General features: G+C 44.8%; 1 protein-coding gene across 4 annotated transcripts in view; it reads left to right on the plus strand.

The window, feature by feature from the left end:
* Positions 1-24,685, plus strand: part of LOC127002851 (microtubule-associated protein futsch-like) — a 45,237-nt gene that overhangs the window by 18,598 nt on the left and 1,954 nt on the right. For 3 of the 4 annotated variants that reach the window (XR_007756575.1, XM_050869072.1, XM_050869074.1), the window contains 14 exons: positions 1,709-10,255; positions 11,596-11,868; positions 12,294-12,844; positions 13,023-13,289; positions 13,770-14,078; positions 16,244-16,422; positions 19,112-19,227; positions 20,366-20,636; positions 21,692-21,909; positions 22,540-22,641; positions 22,765-22,845; positions 23,152-23,296; positions 23,484-23,590; positions 24,115-24,461. Coding sequence is in view for 3 of the 4 variants with exons in the window: in XM_050869072.1 (XP_050725029.1) it covers positions 1,709-10,255; positions 11,596-11,868; positions 12,294-12,844; positions 13,023-13,289; positions 13,770-14,078; positions 16,244-16,422; positions 19,112-19,227; positions 20,366-20,636; positions 21,692-21,909; positions 22,540-22,641; positions 22,765-22,845; positions 23,152-23,296; positions 23,484-23,590; positions 24,115-24,461 (11,513 nt within the window). In the remaining variant the exon portion in view is untranslated. The remainder of the gene's footprint in view (positions 1-1,708; positions 10,256-11,595; positions 11,869-12,293; positions 12,845-13,022; positions 13,290-13,769; positions 14,079-16,243; positions 16,423-19,111; positions 19,228-20,365; positions 20,637-21,691; positions 21,910-22,539; positions 22,642-22,764; positions 22,846-23,151; positions 23,297-23,483; positions 23,591-24,114; positions 24,462-24,685) is intronic. The other variant, XM_050869073.1, reaches the window with a different exon arrangement.

Genomic DNA, 24,685 nt, shown 5'->3' on the forward strand with positions numbered 1-24,685 from the left:
CCAAGCCCCCCTCTGGAAATCGGCCCATCCCTCCACGTCCCCTTGTAACTACATAAATTTTTCTCGCAAATTGATGAAAAAATGGCAAGCCTTAGTAAACTAGTACCTTTTCCCCCAGGGCTGGTGCCCTCCTATAGGGAGGCATGCCCCCTGGGTTAAGAACCACTGTGGTAACATGTGGAAGGGAGCAAACACTGCAGCATAAAGGAAACGTTATCAAAATGCATATTGATATTTGTAGGTTACACATGACACTGCAGAAAAAGAAAACACCCAAAACACATATTAACAACTGTAAGAAGTAACAAAATGCAGTGCATAAGACAGAAAACCATGCCAAGGAGCTTAGTGCCGGCAGCTGTGGTCTGCCAACAGTGTCGCTTTCATGTCATGACGACAGCGTGCGCCTCAAGAGTATGACTTTTCTCCTGCATTGATTTTATCTCATAACTTGCTTTCCTTTCAGTGTATTTTTGGTTCCTTGGTCATGTTTAATGGATGTTTGTGCACGAAGCTTACTGCTGCATATGCTCAGGCAAAAGTCAACCTTACATATATACATACCTCCCTCCCCCCCCCCAAAAAAAAGTTTATCGATACGTTCATTGGAGGAATAAACACGAGTCTCATTATTATTATTAGCAGCAGCATCGGTAGTAGTGGTTGTAGTAGTAGTAACCAGCAGAAATCCCCCTCCTCTCCCTCCCCCCACTCCCTAGCCTTGGGCCTCACACAAAAAAGCAGAAATTTTGACTTTTAAATGAGTATATGCATTACTTCCTTACTTAGTTTATATATCTTAGGGTGTGACAGCAGTACTGTGAAGAACTTTAATCTATTTATTAGCCATTTTGAACTGGTCATGTGTATACTGTGCTTTCATGTTGACTTATTTATTTGCTCATTATTTTTTATCATATATGAGTGGAGGCTGCATTGTAAAAGGGTGAAAAATATTACTCTTAGTGTTTTGTTGACGGTTCAGATATTTCTTTTTTCGTAGTCTGCGGTAATTATGAGTTCGTTTTGCATCTCCTTCATTATTATTATTTTTGTGGCTGTGATGAATAGTTGATATTGTTCATGTTGTTGTCTTTGATTGAGCTACGAAAAGGACCTGACCCCCCCCCCCCCCTCTCTCTCTTATATTTCATTTTTCCTTCTTCACTTTTTTTTTTTTTTCTTTTTCCTGATCTTTTCTCAATCTTTCTTTCCCTTTCTTTCCCTTCCTCCCCCGTCCCCCCCCACCCCTCTCTCGCTCTCTCGCTCGCTCTCTCTCTCTCTCTCTCTCTCTCTCTCTCTCTCTCTCTCTCGCTCTCTCTCTCTCTCTCTCTCTCTCCACTATCTATATTTTTTTTTCTCTCTCTCTCTCTCTCTCTCTCTCTCTCTCTCTCTCTTCTTTCTCCTCTCCTCTTTTTTCCTTTTTTTCTCTCTCTCCTCTCTCTCTCTCTCGCTCTCTCTCTCTCTCTCTCTCTCTCTCTCTCTCTCTCTCTCTCTCTCTCTCTCTCTCTCTCTTTCTCTCTCACAATTTCTCTCCTCCTCTAACAACATCACATAGTTTTTTCTCCATTCCTCTTTTTTCCCTTCCTCTTCACTCTCTCCTCTACTTCTCTTCCAGGTCCGGAGAACTTCCCTTTTATAGTAAGTAGAGGAGCAGTAAAAGAGGCTCACACTAACACCTCTTCCCTTCACTTTCTCTTCCTCACAGGTCCGGAAACCCAAGGTCGTTGAACCCCCACCGCCACCACTACCGGAGTCCCCATCCACCTCAAACTGCAGCAGGCCAAGTCGCAGCTCGGCCCGGGCCGCTCGAGCCCTCAGCCGCATCTCATTTGAGGACTCCGAGGAGGATAACTCAGAGGACGACGACCACCACAGCCACCACCACCACCGCCCTCAGCCGACACGCAGGTCTCGGAAACGCTCGTCCCGGCACTCCCACGCCCACCACGAGGTTGCCGAAAGCCTTCCGCAGGTGTCGCAGGAACCCGCCACCCCGGACTTCAAGGACCGAGTGCCGTCGCTGAAGATCAAGCTCCCAGAACCTGCCAGTGTGCCTAATGCCATTGAGGAAGTACCAAAGAGAAAAGACGACAGTTCTAGTGCCGCAAGGAGAGAACAGAGTTACTTTAGAGCTGACACAGCAGGCCGAGGCTCCGCCACTAATCAGACGCCGAGCAAAAGACACTCAGTAGTTGAGGCCGAGGTTATTGTCGTTCCCACGCCTCTGAGAGTACCTGCGACCCCACCAGTTGTCTGTGATGATACTGCCGCTACTCCCCCTGAGCGAAGAGTGTCTCTAAAAGTCATTCCGCCGGTCTCCCCGCACGCAGCAAAGACAGTGATTAAGGAGAGAGAGACAAAGCAAAAGTTACTGAGTGAGGAGTTGCCTTCCTCAACAGCTTTAAGTGTGGAATTACAGCCCGTTGTGTCCCTGAAAAGGCTACAACAGCAGCAAAAACGGAGCGCTGAACAGACAGTCTCCAAACCCAGTGCTAAAGAAAGAGTCTCGTCGACGCAGCTCGAGAACTATGCAGCAAAGTCTTTCAGCTTAAACTGTCAGAGTGAGCGCGTTAACTCAAACTTAACAAGTGTTGATGTGCACGAACACCCGGGCAAGGAGAAACTCACCAGGGACCTTAAACCTAAAGAAAAGTTATCCCTGATCCCACCCGAACCGCCACCACAGCAGGTGAAACAGGTCATTGCGGAGGCCAAGTCTGTGATCGAAGCGCCGCCGGCCAAAGTTGAGAGTGACAGGGACACCTTAGTGCCGGTTGTTGAAACACAGCCTTCCACCCCCCTCAAGGCAAGTGCCAGTCGAAGGGCTCCCCAAAGTGTGTCCATCAAGGGTGAGTCTGACCAGTGTATTGGTGACACACTAACCCCCAGCCTAAAGAAAGGTGACAAGGCCAAGAAACCCCCCCCCACCACCAGCCCTGCAGAGGCCACCAAGCAGCCACCAGTAGAGGAGACAGAGCCAGTCATACCTGTAGCGGCATTACTCCCGAGCTCTGTCACTGTAAGTAAACTTGATAACGTTCCTGTTACAGACGTTTCAGCCAAGAAGTCTCCCAGAGATCTCCTGAAGACTGAGGTGAAAGATTTTGGAGAGATCAAGAAAGTCCTATCAAGTGACAGCCTCTCTGTGGAAATCATCCAAGTCAAGAAGGACACAGCAGAGGGTGAAGAAGCCTCTGTCAGACCAGGAGAACCTCAGCCAGGCGTAGCAGCCCCATCTAGCAAGGCCTCCTTAGCTCATGTTGCTCCTATAAAAGCCAAGATCTGGGAGAAGCTACTTGACACAGCACAAAAGAAGGGCGACCCTGTCAAAGACCCATCCCCGGACTCTGACCTCACAGAAAAAACAGAGCTACACAAGGCGAAGGCAGAGGAAGCTGAAGAAGAGCTACCAACCCAGGGCCTAGATAGTAACTTGGATCCTGTACCTTCAGAGAACCAGGAAGGTGTCCACAAAAAGCCTGTCATTACTAAGGTAACAGACTTTGAGCCCACCTCCCACTCCATCACCAGCCTCCTCTCCAGCAGCAACAAGGACAGGGAGAGGGAGAGAGGTGGCATAAAGGAAGTCAAGAAGCTTCACCTTGGAGACGACACACAGAAAGGACCCCTGATACCTGGTTACTCTCCCCCCTTACTCAATAAAGAACCTGAACCTGAGGCAAAGACAGATATCACCCAGGAAACTAAAGGTGATACAGTCAGCTCAAGCGTCAAAGAACCCACCACTTCCACCTCCACATTATCCGCAGCTAAACCTGAGCCACAGAGCAAGGAGTTACTGCCTGCCCATCCACCAACAGAAAAGACAGACATAGTACAAGTTCCCAAGTCTATCCTCACAGGTACAAGTGCAGATACACCCCAAGTCTCTCTAGTGATCAAGCCTAACCCATCTGCTGCACCTGCCCAGCCTAGTCCCAAACACTCGGTGAAGAACCTTTTGCCTAACACCACATTAGAGGAGACAAAGGAATCAAAGCCTACCGAAGACCTCAGTTTCCCACCCAAGACAGAACACACCAGCGACGCCTCAAAATGGATTAGTACTTCACCATTGCTAAGACTAAACTCTGAGACTCCTGGAATAGATCTCTCCAAACAAGGCCTTCCGATCCCCAGCAAGGAGTTGAAGCCCATCTCTGTTGTTCAGCCGGTTCATAAGTTTCAGAGTATCGAGAGTCTTATCAGTGACACTTGTGGAGGCGACAGTGAAGGAACACCAAAACCTGAACACCAGCAGCCAAGAGCAGTCAGCAAAAGCACAGAATTAGAAGTTGCAAAGACTGTGACAGCTTGTGTTGAGGCTGGTGGCGGATCTCAAACTCAGAAAGACCTAACAAAGCCAACTGACCTTGATACCACAACAGCAACACCAACAACCAAATCTGCTGATACTGCAACACAAAAGTTGACCCTCGGAACTGAACCAGTACAGCCTGAAACTTCAAAACTCCCTGATACTAAGGCCACTCCAGCAGCACATAGCAGTGAGATCTTGACTGCTAGCACTAAGGAAGAGAAACCTGTTGTGAGTCGGAAAGAAAAAGAAGAGGAAATTAAGACAGACAATACACCACCCAAAGAAACAGTTAAAGAGTCTGTGTTTAGTCAGGAGGAAAAAAAAGAAACTAAGACAGACAAAACACCACCCAAAGAAACAGTTAAAGAGTCTGTGTTTAGTCAGGAGGAAAAAGAAGAAACTAAGACAGACAAAACACCACTCAAAGAAACAGTGAAAGAATCTGTGTTTAGTTGGGAGGAAAAAGAAGAAACTAAGACAGACAAAACACCACTCAAAGAAACAGCTAAAGAATCTGTGTTTAGTTGGGAGGAAAAAGAAGAAACTAAGACAGACAAAACATCACCCAAAGAAACAGTTGAAGAGTCTGTGTTTAGTCAGGAGGAAAAAGAAGAAACTAAGACAGACAAAACATCACCCAAAGAAACAGTTGAAGAGTCTGTGTTTAGTCAGGAGGAAAAAGAAGAAACTAAGACAGACAAAACATCACCCAAAGAAACAGTTGAAGAGTCTGTGTTTAGTCGGGAGGAAAAAGAAGAAACTAAGACAGACAAAACATCACCCAAAGAAACAGTTGAAGAGTCTGTGTTTAGTCGGGAGGAAAAAGAAGAAACTAAGACAGACAAAACCTCTCCTAAAGACACCGTTCAGGAGTCTGTATTTAGTGAGAAAGAAAAGGAAACTAAAACAGACAAAACTCCACCCAAGGAAACAGAGAAAGAAGAAAAGTCTGCATTAAGTAAGAAAGAAACAGAAGAGGAAACCAAACTCAAAGAAGCAGATACAGAACAATCTTTAGTATTTGGAGAAGAAACACTCGGGGAAACTAAAACAGAAAAACCCAAAGAAACTGTCACAGATTTAAACACTGACAAACCTCCATCCCTAGAACTCTCTTTGCCAAGTCTTTTATCAGATACAAGGCCAAGTGTTAAAGAATCAGACCTTCCCACAGAAAATAAAACTGAAGTGCAAGAGAAAGAATCCAGTACTAAATCACTAAAGGATCAGGAAATAGTACAACCACCAGTACAGGGCAGTGACATCTCTCCAAAAGGTTTAGTGAACAAAGAATCCACTCCATCTAAGGTTATATCCAGGGTTCCAAGTCCTTCAACTACAGCAGAAGAAGTCAAAGCAAAGCCCACAGTCCCTGAACCTACAAGACAGACGGTAAAATCTGAGGAAACTGTAAAATCTCCCGGTGAATCAAAGTCCTCTGCTGAGACTATTAGTGCAGGAAAGGAGGACAGTTTAGAATCAAAAAGCAAAGCAAAACTTGAGTTATCTTCAGAATCAAAAGACACTTCTGCAGCGCCTGTAACTGAAGTCAAATCAAAACCTGAATCAACCGCAGATCCTGAGGAAACCAAACCACCACCACAAGGAGCTCAGTCAACAAGGGAGCCAATCACCTTAGGATCAGAATCAAAAGATGCAAGTAAAGTGCATTTAGACTCCAAAACAGAGCCTGCAGACTTGAAGGTAGAGAGCAGAGGATCAGAGTCTCCTTCCCCTGCCAAAGAGAAGGAACGTGAGGTTAAAAGTCTTGTATCCAGCGAAGCAAAGGAAGACACAGCATCAGTCACTCCTGCCGCTATAACACAGCTCACCAACAGCACAGCCGAGGAACAGACAGGAACAAGAGCTGCCCCAGAAACTGTTGGCACTGCTGTTAAAGAGGAAACAACAACCAAGCCAGACCTTAAGTTATCTGAAACCCTCAAGACCAGTCCAGAACCCACCACTCCAACAGCCAAAAGTGTCCTGGTAACTGATACTTCAACTGTAAAAGAGGAGACTCCAAGGAAACAGGACCTGAAGTTACCTGAGGTTCCCAAGACAGCTGAGGCCACTACTCCACCAGCTAAAACTGCTGCTGGAACTGATACCACCTCTTCAGCTCCTGTGAAAGAGGAGACAGCAAGCAAACCAGAGTCAAAGGCACCAGAGATTCCAAGGAAACAAGACCTAAAGCCAACTGAGGTCCCCAAGACAGCTGAAACCACCCCTCTAACAGCCAAAACTGCAGCTGGAACTGACACCTCCTCTGCTGCTCCTGTGAAAGAGGAGACACCTAGCAAACCAGACACCAAGGTACCAGAAGCCTCAAAGAAACAGGACTTTAAGTTATCAGAGACTCCTAAGACAGCTCCTGAAAACACCACCCCAGCAGCAAAGAGTGCCCCACCAAGTGACGGTTCTAGCACTACTTCTATTACTGTGAAAGAGGAGACTCAGAGAAAACCAGATCTCAAGTCACCTGAAGCTCCTAAGTCAGCCCCTGAAAACACCACCCCAGCAGCAAAGAGTGCCCCACCAAGTGACGGTTCTAGCACTACTTCTATTGCTGTGAAAGAGGAGACTCAGAGGAAACCAGTTCTCAAGTCACCTGAAGCTCCTAAGTCAGCTCCTGGAACCACCACCCTAGCAACCTCTAGTTTTGTCACCTCTGCTACTACTACTGTAAAGGAGGAGACTGCAAGCATCCAGTTACCACCAGAGCCTGAGAGGAAGCAAGAGGCCAAGCTTCCAGAGCAGATAAAGGCTCCCCAAACCACTAGTCCAACAACTAAAAGTGACCCAGGAACTGATACTGTTTCTGTCAAGGAGGAGGCGCCAAACAGACCAGACGTCAGACTACCAGAGACTCAGGTCAGAACCACCCCAGTACCACAGCAGAAGGAGGACAAACCCAAGGAGGCAAGCAAAGTACAGCCAGAATCCAGTGTCAAGTTAGAAGCTGAGAAGACTCGAAGGAAAGAAGCAGTTGATATCACCTCTGAGAGACAGCCCAGAACAGAAGGGTCACAATCAAGTGTTAAGTCAGAAAATAAACCCTCCACTAACACCTCATCCACTTCTTCAGTAACAGACAAGTATTCAGGGAAGGAACCACTTGACAAGGTTACCCCTTTGAGTGAGAACAGAAGAGAAGGAAACTTAACATCACCCAAAACAGAAACTCCTCTCACTGTTTCTGTTACACCCCGAACAGAAGGTATCCCAGTGACAGCTTCTGGTAAGCCTGAAAGGAGTGAGCAGTCAGCCACCAAAGCAAGTGAGGCTGAAGTAGATTCCTCCACCAGAACAGAGACAACAAAGAAGGAAGAAGCTGAAAACTCTGGTGATAAAGTAGACAAACAGGAAGGCAGCTCAGTAACCACCCCCAGGACTGAACCAAACTCCAAACAAGGAAGCTCGGTGAAAAGTGAAGGGAATTTAGTCACCACAGACTCCAAGAAGCCCACAGAAGCTCCTCAGAGTGAGTCTTTTGTGAGTTCAAGGATTGTTAAGACTGAAGGAGAACCCATTGCGAGTCTTGGTAGTGGAAGTAAAGGGACCACAGGGAGTGAGACAAGCCCTGCATCAAGCCATAACGAGCCCAGTTTGCTTGACACTAAAAGCACCACCAAGGAACTTACCACTCACAGCTCACCTAAACCTCCTGCTAGTGAAGTCTGTACAGCCACTGCCCAGTCAGCTAAAGTCCCATCCAGTGAAGTAAAGCCCACTGACAAAGACTTCCTTCAGGCCAAAACAGAACCCCCCTCCACACCAAGGGAAGCTAAAGAAACTCCAAAGGAAACAAAACCTCCATCTAGTGAAGTTTGTGCTGAAACTCGTAAGGAAGCCAAACCCAAACCAAGCGATACTGATACTTCAAGGGAGAGAAAACCTAGCGAAGGTGAAGTTTGTAAAGAACCCTCCAAGCCCTTCAAGGAAAGAGACGCCACATCATCAACTTCTCCTACGAGCACTGACACCACAGCCAAGAGCCCAGTAACCCCAGACACAGCCAAGAGAAAAGACACAGACAAGGCCACTACTACCACCACCACTGCGGCCACCACTTCTGTCACTACTCCTACCACTTCTACATCCGCTAAGCCTGACAACTTTCCTCAGAGGTTTCTATTCGGAACAGGAAAGCTATTGGGCGTTTCTGAAGCCTCAAAACAGAGTACAGAGGCAAGTACAAACGTTAGCCTTCCTCGGTTTACATTCGGTAGAGACACAACATCTCAACTTTCACTGCCTTCAACAACACCTCCACCTCTTCCTCGCCCACTTCTCACAGCCCCCAGTTTAGCATCCCAGGGAGCTACAGGTACAAGCACTGCTGGACCTGATACAGTGAAGAGTGAAGCATCGCACATCACCAGGAAAGGTCTGTACGAGACACAGAAACCAGAGGAAGAAGGGAAGAGCACCAAGGTTACTGAGGGAAAGGTCAGTGCAGGTGCCAAATCATCCTCTGCAGATACTAAACAAGCTCAAGAGGAATCAAGTACTGCCAGTAAAGTAAGTCCAGAACAAAAAGGACCAAGTCAGGACAGTACCATCCAGTCCAAGGAAGCGGGAAAGACTTTTAACGTCACCGAAACAAAAGTCAACCCATCGGCCAGACCTCCGTTCACCTTCAGACAAGTCGAGGCAAATCAAGGACATCCCAAGAAACCCGACTCTCTTCAGGGACCTTCCATCAAGAGTGAGTTGCTGAAGACACCCAGAGAACAAACTGAGGGTAAAGACTCCAAGGATACTGACCTAAAGAAACCTAGTCTTGAGGGAACTGCAGTAAAGAGCAAAGGTCCTGATACACCCACAGAACAAGACGAGGACAAAGACTCGAAAGATCAGCGGCTAAAGAAATCAGACAGCCTTGAAAGTAAAGTTCCAGAAACATCTAAAGAACAGAGTAAGGAAAAAGACAGTGCCACACCCATCAGTCCATCTCTCAGCATAGACAAAGGCAGTAAATCACAGGCAGATAGAGTTACTGCTAAGATTTGTACACCTGAACCTGCATCCCAAGGTATTACAGGGCTAAACAGAGGTCCAGGATCATTAGGAAAGGTAATTGAACAGCCTAAGACTTCTTTAATCTTACGTGGTAGCACACAACAAAATACAGGTCCAGGATCATTAGAAAAGAAAGTTGCTGAACAGCCTAAGACTTCAACTCCTGAAACCTTATCACAGAGGCTCACAGGACAAAATACAGGTCCAGGAACATTAGAAAAGAAAGTCACTGAACAACCTAAAACTTCTACTCCTGACACTTCATCCCAGAGTACCACAGGACAAGTCACAGCCCCAAGACAGTTTGAAAAGAAATTAACCGAGACTGAGACCTCCCAAACGTCATCCCTAGGTAACGCAGGTACAGCGAAGTTAGAAAAGAAAGTTCCTGAGGTGACGAAAACTTCTTCGGAAACTACATCCCAGGGTGACACAAACACAAGACCAAGGGCGTTAGAAGACAGAGAGACCAGAGAGAAACAGGCGATAGACTCTCGGCCAAGTGAAGAAGTTATCAAAGCAGTAAAAGAGCCAGGAAAGGAAGCTAAGAGTTCAAGTGTAGTAACTCAGCCTCTTGGAGTTGAGAGGACAGAAAAGGAAGCTACACAGAACAGCTCAGTGAGTGTAGGGAAAGAACCAGGAAAGGAGAAAAAGTCAAGTGATAGACAACCAAGTGACAAAGAAGAGGCGAGAACATTTAAGGAAGCAGGAAAGGAAGGGAAGAGTTCAGGTGTGAGCAAACCCAGGGAATTTGTGCGTGCAAGAAAGGAAGGAAAGAAAACGAGACACAAGGGCGAGAATTCAAGAGACAGCGAAGACTCGGACTCGGGATCGTCGTCTGATAGCAGTAGAGGCAGCAGTAGCAGCAGCAGCGACTCCAGTAGTAGTCTTCATTCGCCAGGAAAGGTGAGGAGGATCAGTGAGGGTTCATTATTGTGGGTCGCTGGTTTAGTCAGGTGTCCGTCGTCATTGTTTTATTAGCTAACCCGGTAGCAGCGTGGATCATGTTTCTTAATGGTCCCTCTAAGCGAGAAAAATAAGAAAAAATCATCACACAAACCATTTCATAATATATATCAAAGCATTTGTGATCAGTTTATGTATCATCTATTTGGGGTGGGTTAAATCATTGCACAAATTTGGCCCGTCGCTGCTACCGGGTTAAGGGAATAATTGCAGCATAATATTGGCTTTCATATAAGATGTATTTACTTAGCCATAGTTTACAGGGTTTGCCATGCTTGTATTATCTTGCATCCAGACCCATATTAATCCAACTTATGAACCTCAATACCTGGTTTGTACAAGTTTTCTCTATTAATTCAGGTTTCCCCTAAAATTCGTGGTGCGGTGGTTAGCACACTCGGCTCACAACCGAGAGAACCCGGGTTCGATTCTCGGGCGGAGTGGAAAAATTTGGGTGGCTTTTCCGATACCCTACGCCCCTGTCCACCCAGCAGTGAATGGGTACCAGGTATTAATCGGGGGTTGTGTCCCGTCTCCTGGGGTCTGTTCCCTTCTATAATTCCTTCCCCTTCTGTCTCTCTCTGGCTTATGACCACAGATGTTGCGCCGACTAAACAAAACTTTCCAACTTTCCCCTAAAATGCTTGGTTTTCATATCATTGAAATACAAGGTTTGCCTATGGAATACCAGGTTTACTTGTATTTTTGCAGTATTCAGACTTTCCTCATAAAATGTACAGTATTTACTCCAAAAACAGCAATATCTTGGTTTTAGTCAGATGTTTACATAAGTTTCCCCATGAAATCTAAGTCCATATTCTCAAACATTTTTGGGAATACACACCCAGGATTGATAAGGCTTTCATAGATGTGCGTATTTCCATGGGTAGTTATTTGAGCCTAGTGACAGTTTGACAAGGCTTATGCACCTTGAACATGAATTACACTCATGGGAACCCACCTAATCTCCTTTGTGGCCCTTGGAAATATTTGTTGTGACAGCCATAGCATCTGAGAATAGGGACCACAGCCTTTTAACCCAGTAGCACCGTGGATCATGTTTCTTAATGGTCCCTCTAAGCGAGAAAAATGGGAAAAAATCACCCCTCACACAAACCATTTCATAATACATATCAAAGCAGTTGTGATCAGATTATGTATCATCTATTTTGGGGGGTTTATATCATGGCACAAATTTGGCCCATCGCTGCCACACGGTAAAGCCACAAATTTGGCCTGTCGCTGCTACCGGGTTAAAACTCCCAATTGTTACCATCCAGATGGGTCGTCGCAGGAAGACATCATCCAGCGCTGAAGCAGAGAAGGAGACCGTCAGTTCCCGCAGGAGTCAGAGGACGAAGGAGGCGTTGATGGACCAGAACAGTACGGACGGCACGGAGGAGGCGGAGGCCAGTGCAAAGGCTTCCCAGAGGAGTACAAAGGGACGCACCAAGAGGGACAGCAGTAATGGGGACGTGGAGCAGGAGGAAGCGGCCGCCAACACCAAGCGTCTGCGGCGGAGCTCTCGTAGTGCCAGTGTGGAGAAGGACAAGGTGCGTAAAGTAGTGATAATTTTGCATGGGATTCAGTCTCCATGATCTGGTAAGTCTGGGGGTGTGTTTTATGTTAATTCAAGAAGATATTTGTAAAATCATAAATAATTTGAATCTTTTACATTACATTCTTTTTATAACATGATTTAAACCTGCATTAAACAAAAGGTACAGTAATTGTTTTGCATGGGGTTCAGTCTTCATGTACTGGTAACTCCTGGGAGTACAGTTTTATGTTAATACAAGAAAATGTGTAAAATAGGAAAATAGTCTTGAGTCGTTTACCTCACATTTTTTTCAATGACATAATCTATACCTACATAAAACATGAGGTACACATACGTATTGTCTAAGTGAAAATCAAACAGTGCATGTGTCTAACCTTATGAATCACTGGCTTACCTCCCTGTGTATCCTCCTGCAAGGTCTTGGAGGCAGAGGCTGGCAGATCAAGGACAAGGCGGAGCTCACGCACCCAGAGCGTTGACGATGATGATGCAGAGAAGTCAGACAAGCGACAGAGGAACAGCTCAGAGAGGGAGACAACGCCTCTCAGAAGATCCAGCAGGAAGTCTCGTGGCAAGAGCGTTGAGTCTGAGGAGTCCGAGGATGAGCCTCCGGCCGGGAAGAAAGAGACAAAAGGGAAGAAGCTGGACAGTATCAAGGAGCTGAACGAGAGCCAGCACGAGACACCGAAGAAGCCTGACGGGAAGAACGCAGACACTGAGAAGGGCGACACCAAGACTCCTCCACTCCCGTCAGAAAAGAAGACCGAACCCTCACCAAACAAAGAGGAGCTGCCGGAGAAACACAAACAGCAGAGTGACGGCAGTAAGGTTAAGGCAGCTGGTGATGACTCAGCTGGCAAGCAAGAGGAGCCCAAGAAGGAGAAGAAGGAAGCGTCTGCGCCTCTCAAACTCCAGCGGAATGAAGTGAAGGTCCCGGAGGCCAACAGGAGGTCCAGGTCCAGGTCAAGGTGAGTGTCTATAGCTTGGTTCTCTTCTCCCCCATAATTTTTACAGTTAAGGAAGCAGCTCAAGGGCAAAAATAAACGTAAACAAACAGATGGAACAAACACTAAAAATTACTGCTTACTGCTGAACATAAACCATCTGTGTTCTGAGATTAAAATGCACCAAACACCCTCCCTCCAGGTCAAGTTCTCGGTCACCCTCGCCAAAGAAACTGAAAACCAGCGATGCCCTCCCGGCCAGACCCGCCAAGAAGGAGTCTGGGAATGCCGAGGCCGAGAAGACCGACAAGAAGGCAGAGTCAGGTGGCAGCAGGAGTCCCATTGAGGAGACCAAGAAGACCAGCCAGAGACCAAAACTGCTGAGGAACGAGGTGAAGGTGAAGCAGGACTCCCCCGAGAAAACTGGAGAGAGACGCAGCAGAAAACACAGCTACCACTCCAGCAGAAGGTGCGTTGGTGCTCGTGTTTACCTTGTTCCTGCTTTTTTCTGTTTACTTTTGTTCTGACTTGTTCCTGTTTGCTTTTGTTTGTCCTCTTCAGCTTGTTTTCATATATTCTTCCTCTATTGTATATCAGTAAATCTTCTCTGTTGACTTTCACAGCACCCCATTCTTTCATAAATGTCACCCCTCATGTTTACTCCACTGTTTTAAGGTCTAGTTTCCTAAGTTTGCATGGGTGTGGGTGTGTCAATGAGAAGGATAATTTTGGTCTTTAGAGGTGATACAAATAGAGAATGAGAAGGATGATTTTGGTCTTTAGAGATGATACAAATAGAGAATGAGAAGGACAATTTTGGTCTTTAGAGGTGATACAAATAGAGAATGAGAAGGATAATTTTGGTCTTTAGAGATGATACAAATAGAGAATGAGAAGGATGATTTTGGTCTTTAGATACAAGCCCCTGTATGGTCCTCTCTCCCTCCAGTTCCTCAAGTGACTCTTCAAGATCTCCCACCCCAAAGAAGAACAGAAAGAGACACTCGTCCTCGTCGTCATCCTCCTCCTCCAGCAGCTCCTCAAGGTCACGCTCAAGACACTCCAGAAAGAAGTACAGCCCCGCAGGGAAGCGCTCAGGCCCAGACCGCAGGAACGACACAGCCCCAGCAGTGGCAAAGTCAGCAGAAAGCAGCAGTAGCAGGTCCAGGGACGAGGAGGCTGAGAAGACCTCCAAGCACAGGTCCATAAACTTCCCAAGCAGTGGAAGGAAGAGCCGTCGGTCACACTCTCGTTCAAGGTAAGGAGGGTTTGAGGCGGATGGCAAGGGCTGGTAGTACAGTCCTGGGTAATTTTTCTCCTCCTGTAAGAGCTGAACGTCCTCTCACTAAAAGAAAGGAGGTAGTGTGGCGGATGGCAAGGGCTGGTAGCACAGTCCTGTGTAATTTTTCCATTCCTGTAAAAGTTGATCATGCTCTCACTAAAGGAAAGGAGATTTTGAGGTGGATAGCAAGGGCTGATACGTACAGTCCTGTGTCATTTTTTCCCCTCTTGTAAGAGTTGATCATCCTCTCACTAAAGGAAAGGAGATTTTGAGGTGGATAGCAAGGGCTGATAAAGGAGATTTTGAGGTGGATAGCAAGGGCTGATACGTACAGTCCTGTGTCATTTTTTCCCCTCTTGTAAGAGTTGATCATCCTCTCACTAAAGGAAAGGAGATTTTGAGGTGGATAGCAAGGGCTGATAAGTACAGTCCTGTGTCATTATCCCCCTTCTGTAAGAGTTGATCATCGTCTCACTTAAGGAAAGGAAATTGCGTGGCGGATGGCAAGGTTTGGTAGTACAGTTCTCTGTCAGTTTTCCCCTTCTGTAAGTGTTCCCTTGCTTTAGGAGTCTGAAATTTTGTGCATGTATTTACTTAACAAACTTTACAAAAAACACCAGGTCTAGCAGCCAAGGATTCTGTAAGTGGTCATGCATATTTATACTTGACACTGATAATTAAATACCAAACATTGTAGTTCTCTAGCAACCAAGGATTCTGTTTGTGATCATGCATATTTATACTTGACGCTTTATTAACCCGGTAGCAGCGGGGATCATGTTTCTTAATGGTCCCTCTAAGCGAGAAAAATGAGAAAAAATCATCTCACTCAAACCATTTCATAATATATATCAAAGCATTTGTGATCAGTTTATGCATCATCTATTTTGGGGGATTTATATCATGGCACAAATTTGGCCCGTCGTTGCTACACAGTAAAGCCACAAATTTGGCCTGTTGCTTCTACCGGGTTAAATACCATACATTTTAATTCTTGCCACTCAAAGAAAGGAGGTAGTGTGGCAGATGGCAAGGGCTGGTAGTACAATCCTGTGTAATTTTTCCCTTCCTGTAAAAGTTGATCATGCTCTCGCTGGCACTGATAATTAAATACCAAACATTCTAGTTCTCTAGCAGCCAAGGATTCTGTAAGTGGTCATGAATATTTATACTTGACACTGATAATTAAATACCAAACATTGTAGTTCTCCAGCAGCCAAGGATTCTGTTAGTGATCATGCATATTTATACTTGACACTTTATTAACCCGGTAGCATCGGGGATCATATTTCTTAATGGTCCCTCTAAATAAGAAAAATGAGAAAAAATCATCACTCACACCAACCATTTCATAATATATATCAAAGCATTTGTGATCAGTTTGTGCTTCATCTATTTTGGGGGGTTTATATCATGGCGCAAATTTGGCCCGTCGCTGCTACACAGTAAAGCCACAAATTTGGCCAGTCGCTTCTACCGGGTTAAATACCAAACATTTTAATTCTTGACAAGTAGCCAAGCATTCTGTTCGTGATCATGCATATTTATACTCATCCCCATTGAAGAATAGTGGATTATATTTTCCTACTTGAGATTTTTATTATTATTGTAAGAGATGAATCGGGTAGAGAGGGAGGAGTGCAGACGCTATGCTGCCTGTATAGCGGCCCCCAAACAGCTGAGACACTGAAAGAGAGAAAATAAAAGTGAAAACAATAAGATAGGTTGGAAGAGGATGAGGTAATGTAGATGATTGTAGAAGTGGAGGGACAAAGGGGAAGAGTAATGCACTTCTTAAAAACAGTAGGTGTTGTGCATTCCTTCCTTCCATTGTATCTTTTTAGTTTCATGGTGCCACCCACACATGTATTACTAGTTGTATGATCACACTCTGCCCTGCCTGGGGGTTGGGATGGCATGTTCCTCCCTTCTCCCTTGTTGTTTACCTGCAACAATAAACTATCAATCAATCAATCAAAACAGTAGATAAAAAAATAAAAAAAATAGAGTAAAAACTAATTATATACGAGCATAATATACACAACAATTAATAAGATACCGGTACACTTAAAAAAGCATAACAAACAAATCAGATTGGTGGAGTTGAGAGTAACAGACATTTCCTTGACCAATCTTTGCAGGTCACCCGTGGCCAAGGCTTCAAAGGGTGGAGACGAGACACACACACACGACAAGGCCCACACTGAGGATGCCAAGAAGGACAAGAGCTCAGAGGAGACCAAGCAGCCAGAGGGAGAGGAGGAGGCAAAGGAACCAGAGGACACCATTGACTACTCCTCCTTCAAGTCTGTGAGGAAAGGTGTGTTGTGAGATGTGGAATGTGTAGTAGTCACATGTACATTTTAAGGAACTAATTAACAGTATTTCCTCTTTAAGTCTGTGTGAACATGTTATTCTGATCAAAAGACAGGTTGTATGTTATTCTTTTTACATTGCAAGGAGCCATCAATTAACTGCTTTTTCTCCTAATGAAAGTAAAGGTCATATCTTAGTTTATTTACATTGCATGAGCTGTCAGTTAGCTACCTTGTTTTAACGTCTCCGAGAAATTATGAAGTACATGTTATCCTATTTAAAACAAAGGTAAGATACGGATTATCCTTATCAAAACCAAGGTCGTATCTTAGTTTATTTACATTGCAGTGTTGTCAGTTAGCCACTTTTCTCTCAAGTGAATAAGGGAAGGTAAAGTACACATTGAAGTAAAGACTATATGCTTTAGTTTATCCCCTCTTGAAACAGCCATTTATTCACTTAAGTTCTTGATACGGTTTACACTTTTATTAGTCCATTATTATCATTATTCCTTCTTACCATTATTCTCACACTTCCATTGCCATTTATCCCCACTCAACACAGCCATTTATTCACTTGGATCTTGATACTGTTTACACTTACATTAGTCCATTGTTGTTCTTCATCCTTACCATTATTCTCACACTTCCATTGCCATTTATCCCCACTCAGCACAGCCATTTATTCACTAAGTTCTTGATACTTTGAACACTTTTATCAGTGCATCATTATTCTTTCCTTCATTCTTACCATTATTACAAAACATGACCATTTATCCCCACCTATCACAGCCATTTATTCATTAAGTCCTTTATACAGTACTGTCTCCAAGTTTGCAATAAATAGGTCGATGTTGTGGGTCGCAAACTTTGAACCATTATTCTTATGGGGAAAATTGAAAACCGTCGACATCTTGCACTTGGCCACACATCCGGGTGGCCAAGCACTTGTGTGTAGACAGCCCCGGCTGCGCGCTGGGTCCAAGCAACTGGCGGGCGGCTGATGATGGTGATGGTGATAATGAGTGTCGGCAGCGTGGCCTTTGCATCAGCGCCGCCTGAACAGTGTTTTTGTTGGGGCCTGTGTATTTACCTATTTACCTAGTTGTAATTTTACAGGGCCTGGGCTTAAGCTTGTGTGGTCCCGTCTCCGTATCTATAATTATCCAACTTTTCCTTGAAGCTCTGCACACTCTTCGCCGATACTATTTCTCCACTTAGTCTGCTCCAAACCTCTATATTTCTTAGTGGGAAACTATATTTCTTTATGTCTCTTGAGCATCTTCCCTTCCTCAACTTTTTACTATGTCCTCTAGTATTCCTGCTGGAAGGTTCTTCTCTTAGTAGCAATTTCTCGTTATCCACTTCTTCCATTTTACTCAATAGCCTATATATTTGTATTATGTGTGTGTGTGACTGTGTTTGTTGTGGGTTTGGGCTTCTCAATTTGCCAGTTCTTGTTTTCCACATGTTGCACAGGACCCGTTTCTTTTCTTCCATCTCTTCTTTTTGAAAAGGAAGAGATGGAAGAAAAGAAAGAGGTCCTGTACATCATGTGAAAGGTGGGAATTGGCAGATTGAGGAGCCTGGGGCCACGATGGGCACAGCCATACACGCACGGGCCCTGATGAAAGTGCTGTTTGGGTGGTGTCGATGCTGGAGCCGCGCCGCCGATGCTCATCATCACCATCGCCATCATCAGCTGCCCATCAGCTGCTCGGGCCCAGCGCGTGGTCGGGGCTGCTCGCACACATGTGCCTGGCTGCCTGGATCCCACTCACCATGCTTCCCATGGCCAATGGAAAGGCCCAGGGGATGGTTAACCCTTTCCTTGTGCGCAGTCTGGACATGACTATCCCCTCAGGCGCAGTCGGGGAGCCCAATGGGGGGGTTCTTTTAATCTCTGTATCTCAAAAACTATTCATCACAGCTAAAAACCAAAAACACTACTGGAAAGAGGAGGTTCAGATCTATAGGAGTCGGTTAAATATGCCTCTATTGTGAATGTACATGCACGTTCAGGGAGTGTTGAATGTTAACACTTACGTCTGTGCGTGTGGGATGATTAGCCATATTGAGGTAACTGCGGACATCTCTTTTTCAGACTCTGGCAAGGGAGTATTGCCAACTGCAACATTACAACTATTTGGTCAAAGAATCAGTCAGGTGATAGGTGAAGCTATTCAGAAATGCCGCTATATTGGGCAAGAACATCCACCAGTTACTCGTCCCTAGATTTGCCACACTGGGCTGATATGATTTTCCACCAAATTTAGTGAAGAACCCACTCAATTGGCAATCCTGTGTTGTGAGAATTAGTGTTGGAACACTCTCATACATGGGAGATTTGAGTGCGGCTGGAGCTCAAAGCGAGCGTTTAGCGCCACCAGCAAATACGCTTAATGCCCGCTGCAAGCGTTTAGCTGTGAAAGGGTTAAGAGCAAGAATGGGAATCAAGTACCACAACAAGGTGTGAAAAAAACAGTTTTAGCATTCTTGACATCTTTCGGGTCATATCGCAATTTCAGTTTTCAATAAAAATAAATTTTTGGGGGTCCCTATCACAAACTCGGTGAATCGCAAACTTGAAACTTGCAATCCTGGAGACGGAACTGTACTTTGAACACTTTTATTAGTCCATTATTATCATTACCCTTTCTTAACATTATCATCACACTTCTGTTACCATTGCAGTGAGTCTGTCAAGAGGCAAGTCAAGGGAGGAGGAGGATGCCGATAAGCCCAAGAGGAAGAAGTGGGGTAACGCCACCAGGAAGCCTTCCCTTGACATCTCTTCGGCCTCTTTGAAGGTATGGAATAGTGTTGGGTTTTGTAGGTTGCCTTTTTGCTGTCCTTAACCCTGCTAACCTGGTTGTCACACTGGCCTTGCATCTTTGGGCAATGGGTTCATGTTCACCACAGAGATCAGCACTTTTTTCCCCCAGCAGAGGAAGCAGCTCAAGGGCAAAATATAAAATAAAAAAATAATAAAAAAAGTCCACTATGCACTGCTGCTATAAAGAAAATAGAATGAGAGGCCAAAAAGGGAGGGTCAAATTTTGGATGGAAATAGTCATAATGAGTGAGAGAAGAAGAATTGTAATGTTTTAGTCCAGACATCTCTCAGTATGTATAAAGGGATAGATGAGACAGATAGATACAAATATAAATACAAAAAGACCCCTTCAAATATAAATCCAGTTACACAGTTCATCAGGATTGTAAGCTCCAACAATTTTTTATTTTATTTAGTTTGTGGTAAGAAACTGTACAGGAAGACTTTTTAGCATCAGGTGTTGAGTAGAAAACCTGATTGATGGAATTGTATACTTTGGTTTGGGTGTTTACAGTTACTGTGTTGAACTGTTGAACTGGCTCATTGTCCTAGAAATGTCAGAACAGAAACTTCATTTCAATTCCAGTCCAGAACTCTTTCAAACTCACTCCTTATTAGAAATGTAGGAACAGAAACTAAACCCTTTCAAACCCAGTCCTTATGGAAATGTAAAAACAGATTTCCTCCTCTCAAATACAGTCCATGAAACGTAGGAACAGAAACTTCCTTCCCAACACAATCATTATAAAAACACAAGAACAGAAACTTCATTCTTTCAAATGCAGTCCTTGTAGAAATATTGGAACAGACACTTTGTCCTTCCAAACACAGTCCTTATAGAAATGTAGGAACAGAAATTTCACCCTTTGAAACACTCCTTATGTTGGAACTGACACTTCACCCTTTCAAACAGTACTTATAGAAATGTAAGAACAGAAACATGGGCCTTATAGAAATATAACAAACTTGACCCTATCAAAAACAGTCCTTTTAGAAACATAAAAAACAGAAACTTAACTCTTTTAAACACGGGCCTTATAGAAATGTAACAGAAATTTCACATTTTCAAACTATCCAGAGAAAAGCTAAGAACCATAACTTAATTCTTGCAGACTATAATCCCTGACGTCAAGCCTCTGTCAGTCTCGGAGGTCCACATGGAGGACTCTGCCCCTGAGAGTGGTGAGGCCAGTGACCACGAGGGCCCCGCACCCCCACCGGCAGCGTTCCAGGTGACAGCGCTGGAGGAAGCAGACGAGGAGGAGGAGGATGAGGAGGAGAAGGTGAAGGCAGAGGGAAGGCCAAGGAGAGAGGTGAGGGAAGTGTCGCCTCTGATGATACAAGCCAAGCAGCGGAAACAGCACTCACCTAGTCCTGAAGAAAGTAAGTGCATTGGCTTCTCTTTGTCTTTGCTGCAGTTGTCATTGTCACCATCATCACCATTATTTAGTTATCCATCATCATCATCACTCAAGCTACTCCTCATCACCACCACCATTTTTTAGTTATCCTTTATCAAGACTAATCAAGTTATTCTTCACCATCATTTATTAACTCTTCCACATCATCAATCAAGCTGCTGCTACTCATCCTCCTCCTCATCATCACCATCATTATATAGTTATCTCTCATCATCATTAATCATGTTTCTCCTTACCATCATTTATCAGGTTACTCTTCATCCTCCTCATCACCACCACCATCATCATTCATCAAGTTATCCCTCCTCTTTATTGTCATCATCAACACCAGATGAAATGAGAAAATTGGAAACCTCATGTAGCCACTTCGTTCTTGAGTATCAGTGGAGAGGACAAGGCTTCAGAGCTGTTGATCAATAATTTAAAAACAAGGCCTAGCTTCAGATGTTTTGGGGGTTGGCTTCTTGGGTAATTTGACAGGACCTCTTATAATGGATTGATTTTTTATTGATTGAAATGGATTTGGCTTTCACTGGTAGCCTGGTAACATACACTCCCAGGTCTTTGTCTCTGTGGTGGATAGTGGAGTGTTTCCCTTGTGGTATTGGTATGCTGGATATCCCCTCCCAAGCTGCATGACTTTACATTTTTCTTCATTGAATTGTAGCAGCCACTTATTGTTCCGCTCCTGTAGCTTGGTGATGTCTTCCTCTAGGAAATCCGCAGTCAAGGGGTTAAGAATATACATCATCAGGTCCATTCAGGGCTTTTTTATTGTTGGTTCAAAGGCAGTTTCCTATAGGCATCATTCCCTCTTTGAGCTATACCATTGAGTTAAAAAAAAATATGCAGAACCTCAAATTGATCTAATCCACATAATTAGACCCCTTCAAGCCATGCATTAAGCCACTAATTCTCAAAAGTAACACAGACCGAAATACAGCATCAAGAAGCTTGAGTCTAGCAACAACTTGAAAGAAAGACTAACTGCCTATCTCTTCTTATGCACATATCCAGAGAAGAGTGTTCGCAAGATCCACATGTTCGTTGGACCGACTCCTTCCTCCAAGCCAGCCATCGCCCCATCCCGCAACCCCCCATCCAGGGTGGTGTACATACAGAACCTGGTGCGTCCCTTCACCATCAACCAGCTGCGAGAACTACTGCAGCGCACTGGACGCCTCACAGAGAACGGCTTCTGGATAGACAACATCAAGTCCAAATGCCTGGCAATGGTGAGGGATTTTAATGGTTCCCTTGTAATTGTACATGTGAAAAGAATGAACAAGGAAGTCTTTGTGAATGTGTGTGTGTGTGTGTGTGTGTGTGTATGGAGAGCAAGATCGAGGGAAATGGTATCAGAAGGAGACCACTAGTAGAATGGATGAGTCTTAGGAGAGAGTTGGCAGGCAAGAGATTGAATGTGCATTGAGGGAATCAGGGGCGGAGTCCTCCATGTGTACCTCCGAGACTGACAGAGGCTTGACGTCAAGGGTTATGGTCTGAATGGATAAAGTTAATGTTTTTACTTTCCTATAAGGACTGAGTTTTGAAGAAGGAAGGATAAGAGTGAAAGGGTGAAATTTGTTATATTTCTATAAGGAGTGTTTTAACAGGAAGACATAAATTTCTAAGTGTTCACTGAGAGACCTATTGTCATGTTATTTCTGTAATACCACTAAGAACTTTTGAATATTTACAGGCTGATCTCTTTTTTCATTGCTAGAACCACTCGGGAATATTTACAGGCTGATCTTTTCAGTAATACCAGGAAGAGCTGTGAATGTTTACGAGCTAAGATCTTTTGAGAGGGATGTTCTGTGTGGTGCAACAAATGGTGTTATTAACAATGCTTACCTTTTCAGTATGAGACGGAGGACCAGGCACAGGAGACCAGGATGGCACTTCATGGCATTCGGTGGCCTGTCTCAAACCCCAAGAACCTCTTTGTTGACTACTCCACAGAGGTTAGTAGCTAGGGACTTCCTCTTACATTTCTCTTCCCTTCCTTCAGTGAGTTGTGACTAGTTAGTTGCTGATATTCTCTTGAGACGTCTTCATAAATTTATAAATTGTTCCCCCAATTCCAGGCCGAGATGAAGAAGAGAATGGCAGACTTTGCACCTCCGCCCCAGAAGACCATTGAGGATCGCAGGGACGATAGGTGGAAGGTAAGAACTCAAAACCAGTAAAAAAATACAGCTTTAATTCTCCTTGCCAGACAATCATGCAAAGTTAGCAGCTATTCACAATCAGCAGGTCTTTCAGTACACTTGAGCAGATTGGTATTTAATCTGAGGGATCAGCAACATGGCAGGCTTTCTTAGTTTCTTGCCCTTGAGCTACCTCCTTAGTTGTTTAAAAAAAACTGGACATTCACCCATCATTGACATCACAGTATTAGTTGCCTGAGAGTGGTGAGACCTTTACACTGTTGGCTGTCATCATGTAGTCCTCACTGTTGTCCATGTCCCCAGCGCGAGGGGCCCGTACGTGAGTGGGACCTGGCCAAGATTGGAGAGCGATCGCCTGGAGAGAAAGAGCGAGAGAGGGAGAGACTACGCAGGGAGAGGGAGGAGGAGAGGCTGAGGGAACACAATAAACCCAGGAGTCCAGGAAGAGGTAATGGTTTGGTTTGCTTTCTGACACTATATGACCACAGTAGTTACAGTGCCGTGACTCAGTACCCCAATAAATCAGTCAATTGCTTTCAGAGTTTTTTGAGTGTGAACCTGCTAATCAACTGTACTGAGAGCATAGAAATTGCATCAGCTATTGCAAGATCTTAACTCATTTCATTGCATTCCAGAACAAGAGAAGAAGCCTGCGGAACCGCCAGCCAAGCTTCTCGATGATCTGTTCCGCAAGACAAAGGCACAACCTGCAATTTATTGGCTGCCGTTGACTGCTGAACAGGTGTGTGGATTGACCTAAGGCCAGGCATACATTTGCCCATATTAGCTCGAGATCAGTGTCAATGTCTGTATTTCTATCATGTCCCTCTCATGGCCTTTATTGTGCATCAGACATGTTTTACTTCTGAAGCAATAAGTTTGAGAAATGGTAAGATCAAGGAAGATTTCTCAGCCATTTTGCATGCTAGATCATGGACAAATGTATACCTTCAATATGCTAGTTAAAGTATCGATGCTCTGCTGATTATTGAAGCTCGCATGTTACCTGACCCACTCTGTTAGGGTTTGTGAGGAGCATCAGATCATCATCTATTGTTAAATGCCCTTATGGGGTTGGAAGGGCTATGTGTCTCTCCTATTCCACACCATCTCCAGGTCTACTTCAGTCTTACATCTGGTCTCCTCCCTTCTTTCACATTAATTGTGGTCGACAAAACACAAATTTAGACCTGAACGTTTTGGGGGTGTAGTTAACCAAGTACAGATTATTCAGACATACAATCCTGACCAAACTTTGTCTTTCAGATCATGGAGAAGGAGGCTCAGAGGCGGCAGAAGATGGCTGAGATAGAGCGTCGCCAGGCTGAGATGAAAGCGGCGAGGGAGAAGGAGCAGGCGGAGTGGGAGAAAGTGAGGGCGGAGCGGAGGAAGGAGAGGGAGAGGGAGCGTGAGAAGGAGAAGGAGAGGGAAAAGGAGAGAGAGCGGGAGAGGGAGAAGAATGCCCGCAAGTCACGTTCGAGGTCAAGGTCACGCCGAAGGAGCAGGTCACCGAGAAGGTCACCCAGACGATCACCAAGAAGGTCGCCGCGACGGTCACCTAGGTCGTCAATAAAGAGATCTCCCAAAAGGTCACCCGGAAAGTCTCCACGACGGTAAGGAAGGATCTCAGGCTGATCATACTAATGAAGGAAAAGACCCTAATCTCTTCAATCCGGTGATGTATGTATGTATACATCATATTAAATCTAGTATACTACTTAAGACAGCAGGCTTGTAGTTATTTTCTGTGGTATGTCATCTTCAGAAAATTTTCGTGAATAATTATTCTATGCTGAAGCCTGTTGTATTACATATATTTGGAAGAAAGAGGGGAGGG

Source organism: Eriocheir sinensis, chromosome 24 (genome assembly GCF_024679095.1).
Source record: "Eriocheir sinensis breed Jianghai 21 chromosome 24, ASM2467909v1, whole genome shotgun sequence".
Lineage (NCBI taxonomy): Eukaryota > Metazoa > Arthropoda > Malacostraca > Decapoda > Varunidae > Eriocheir > Eriocheir sinensis.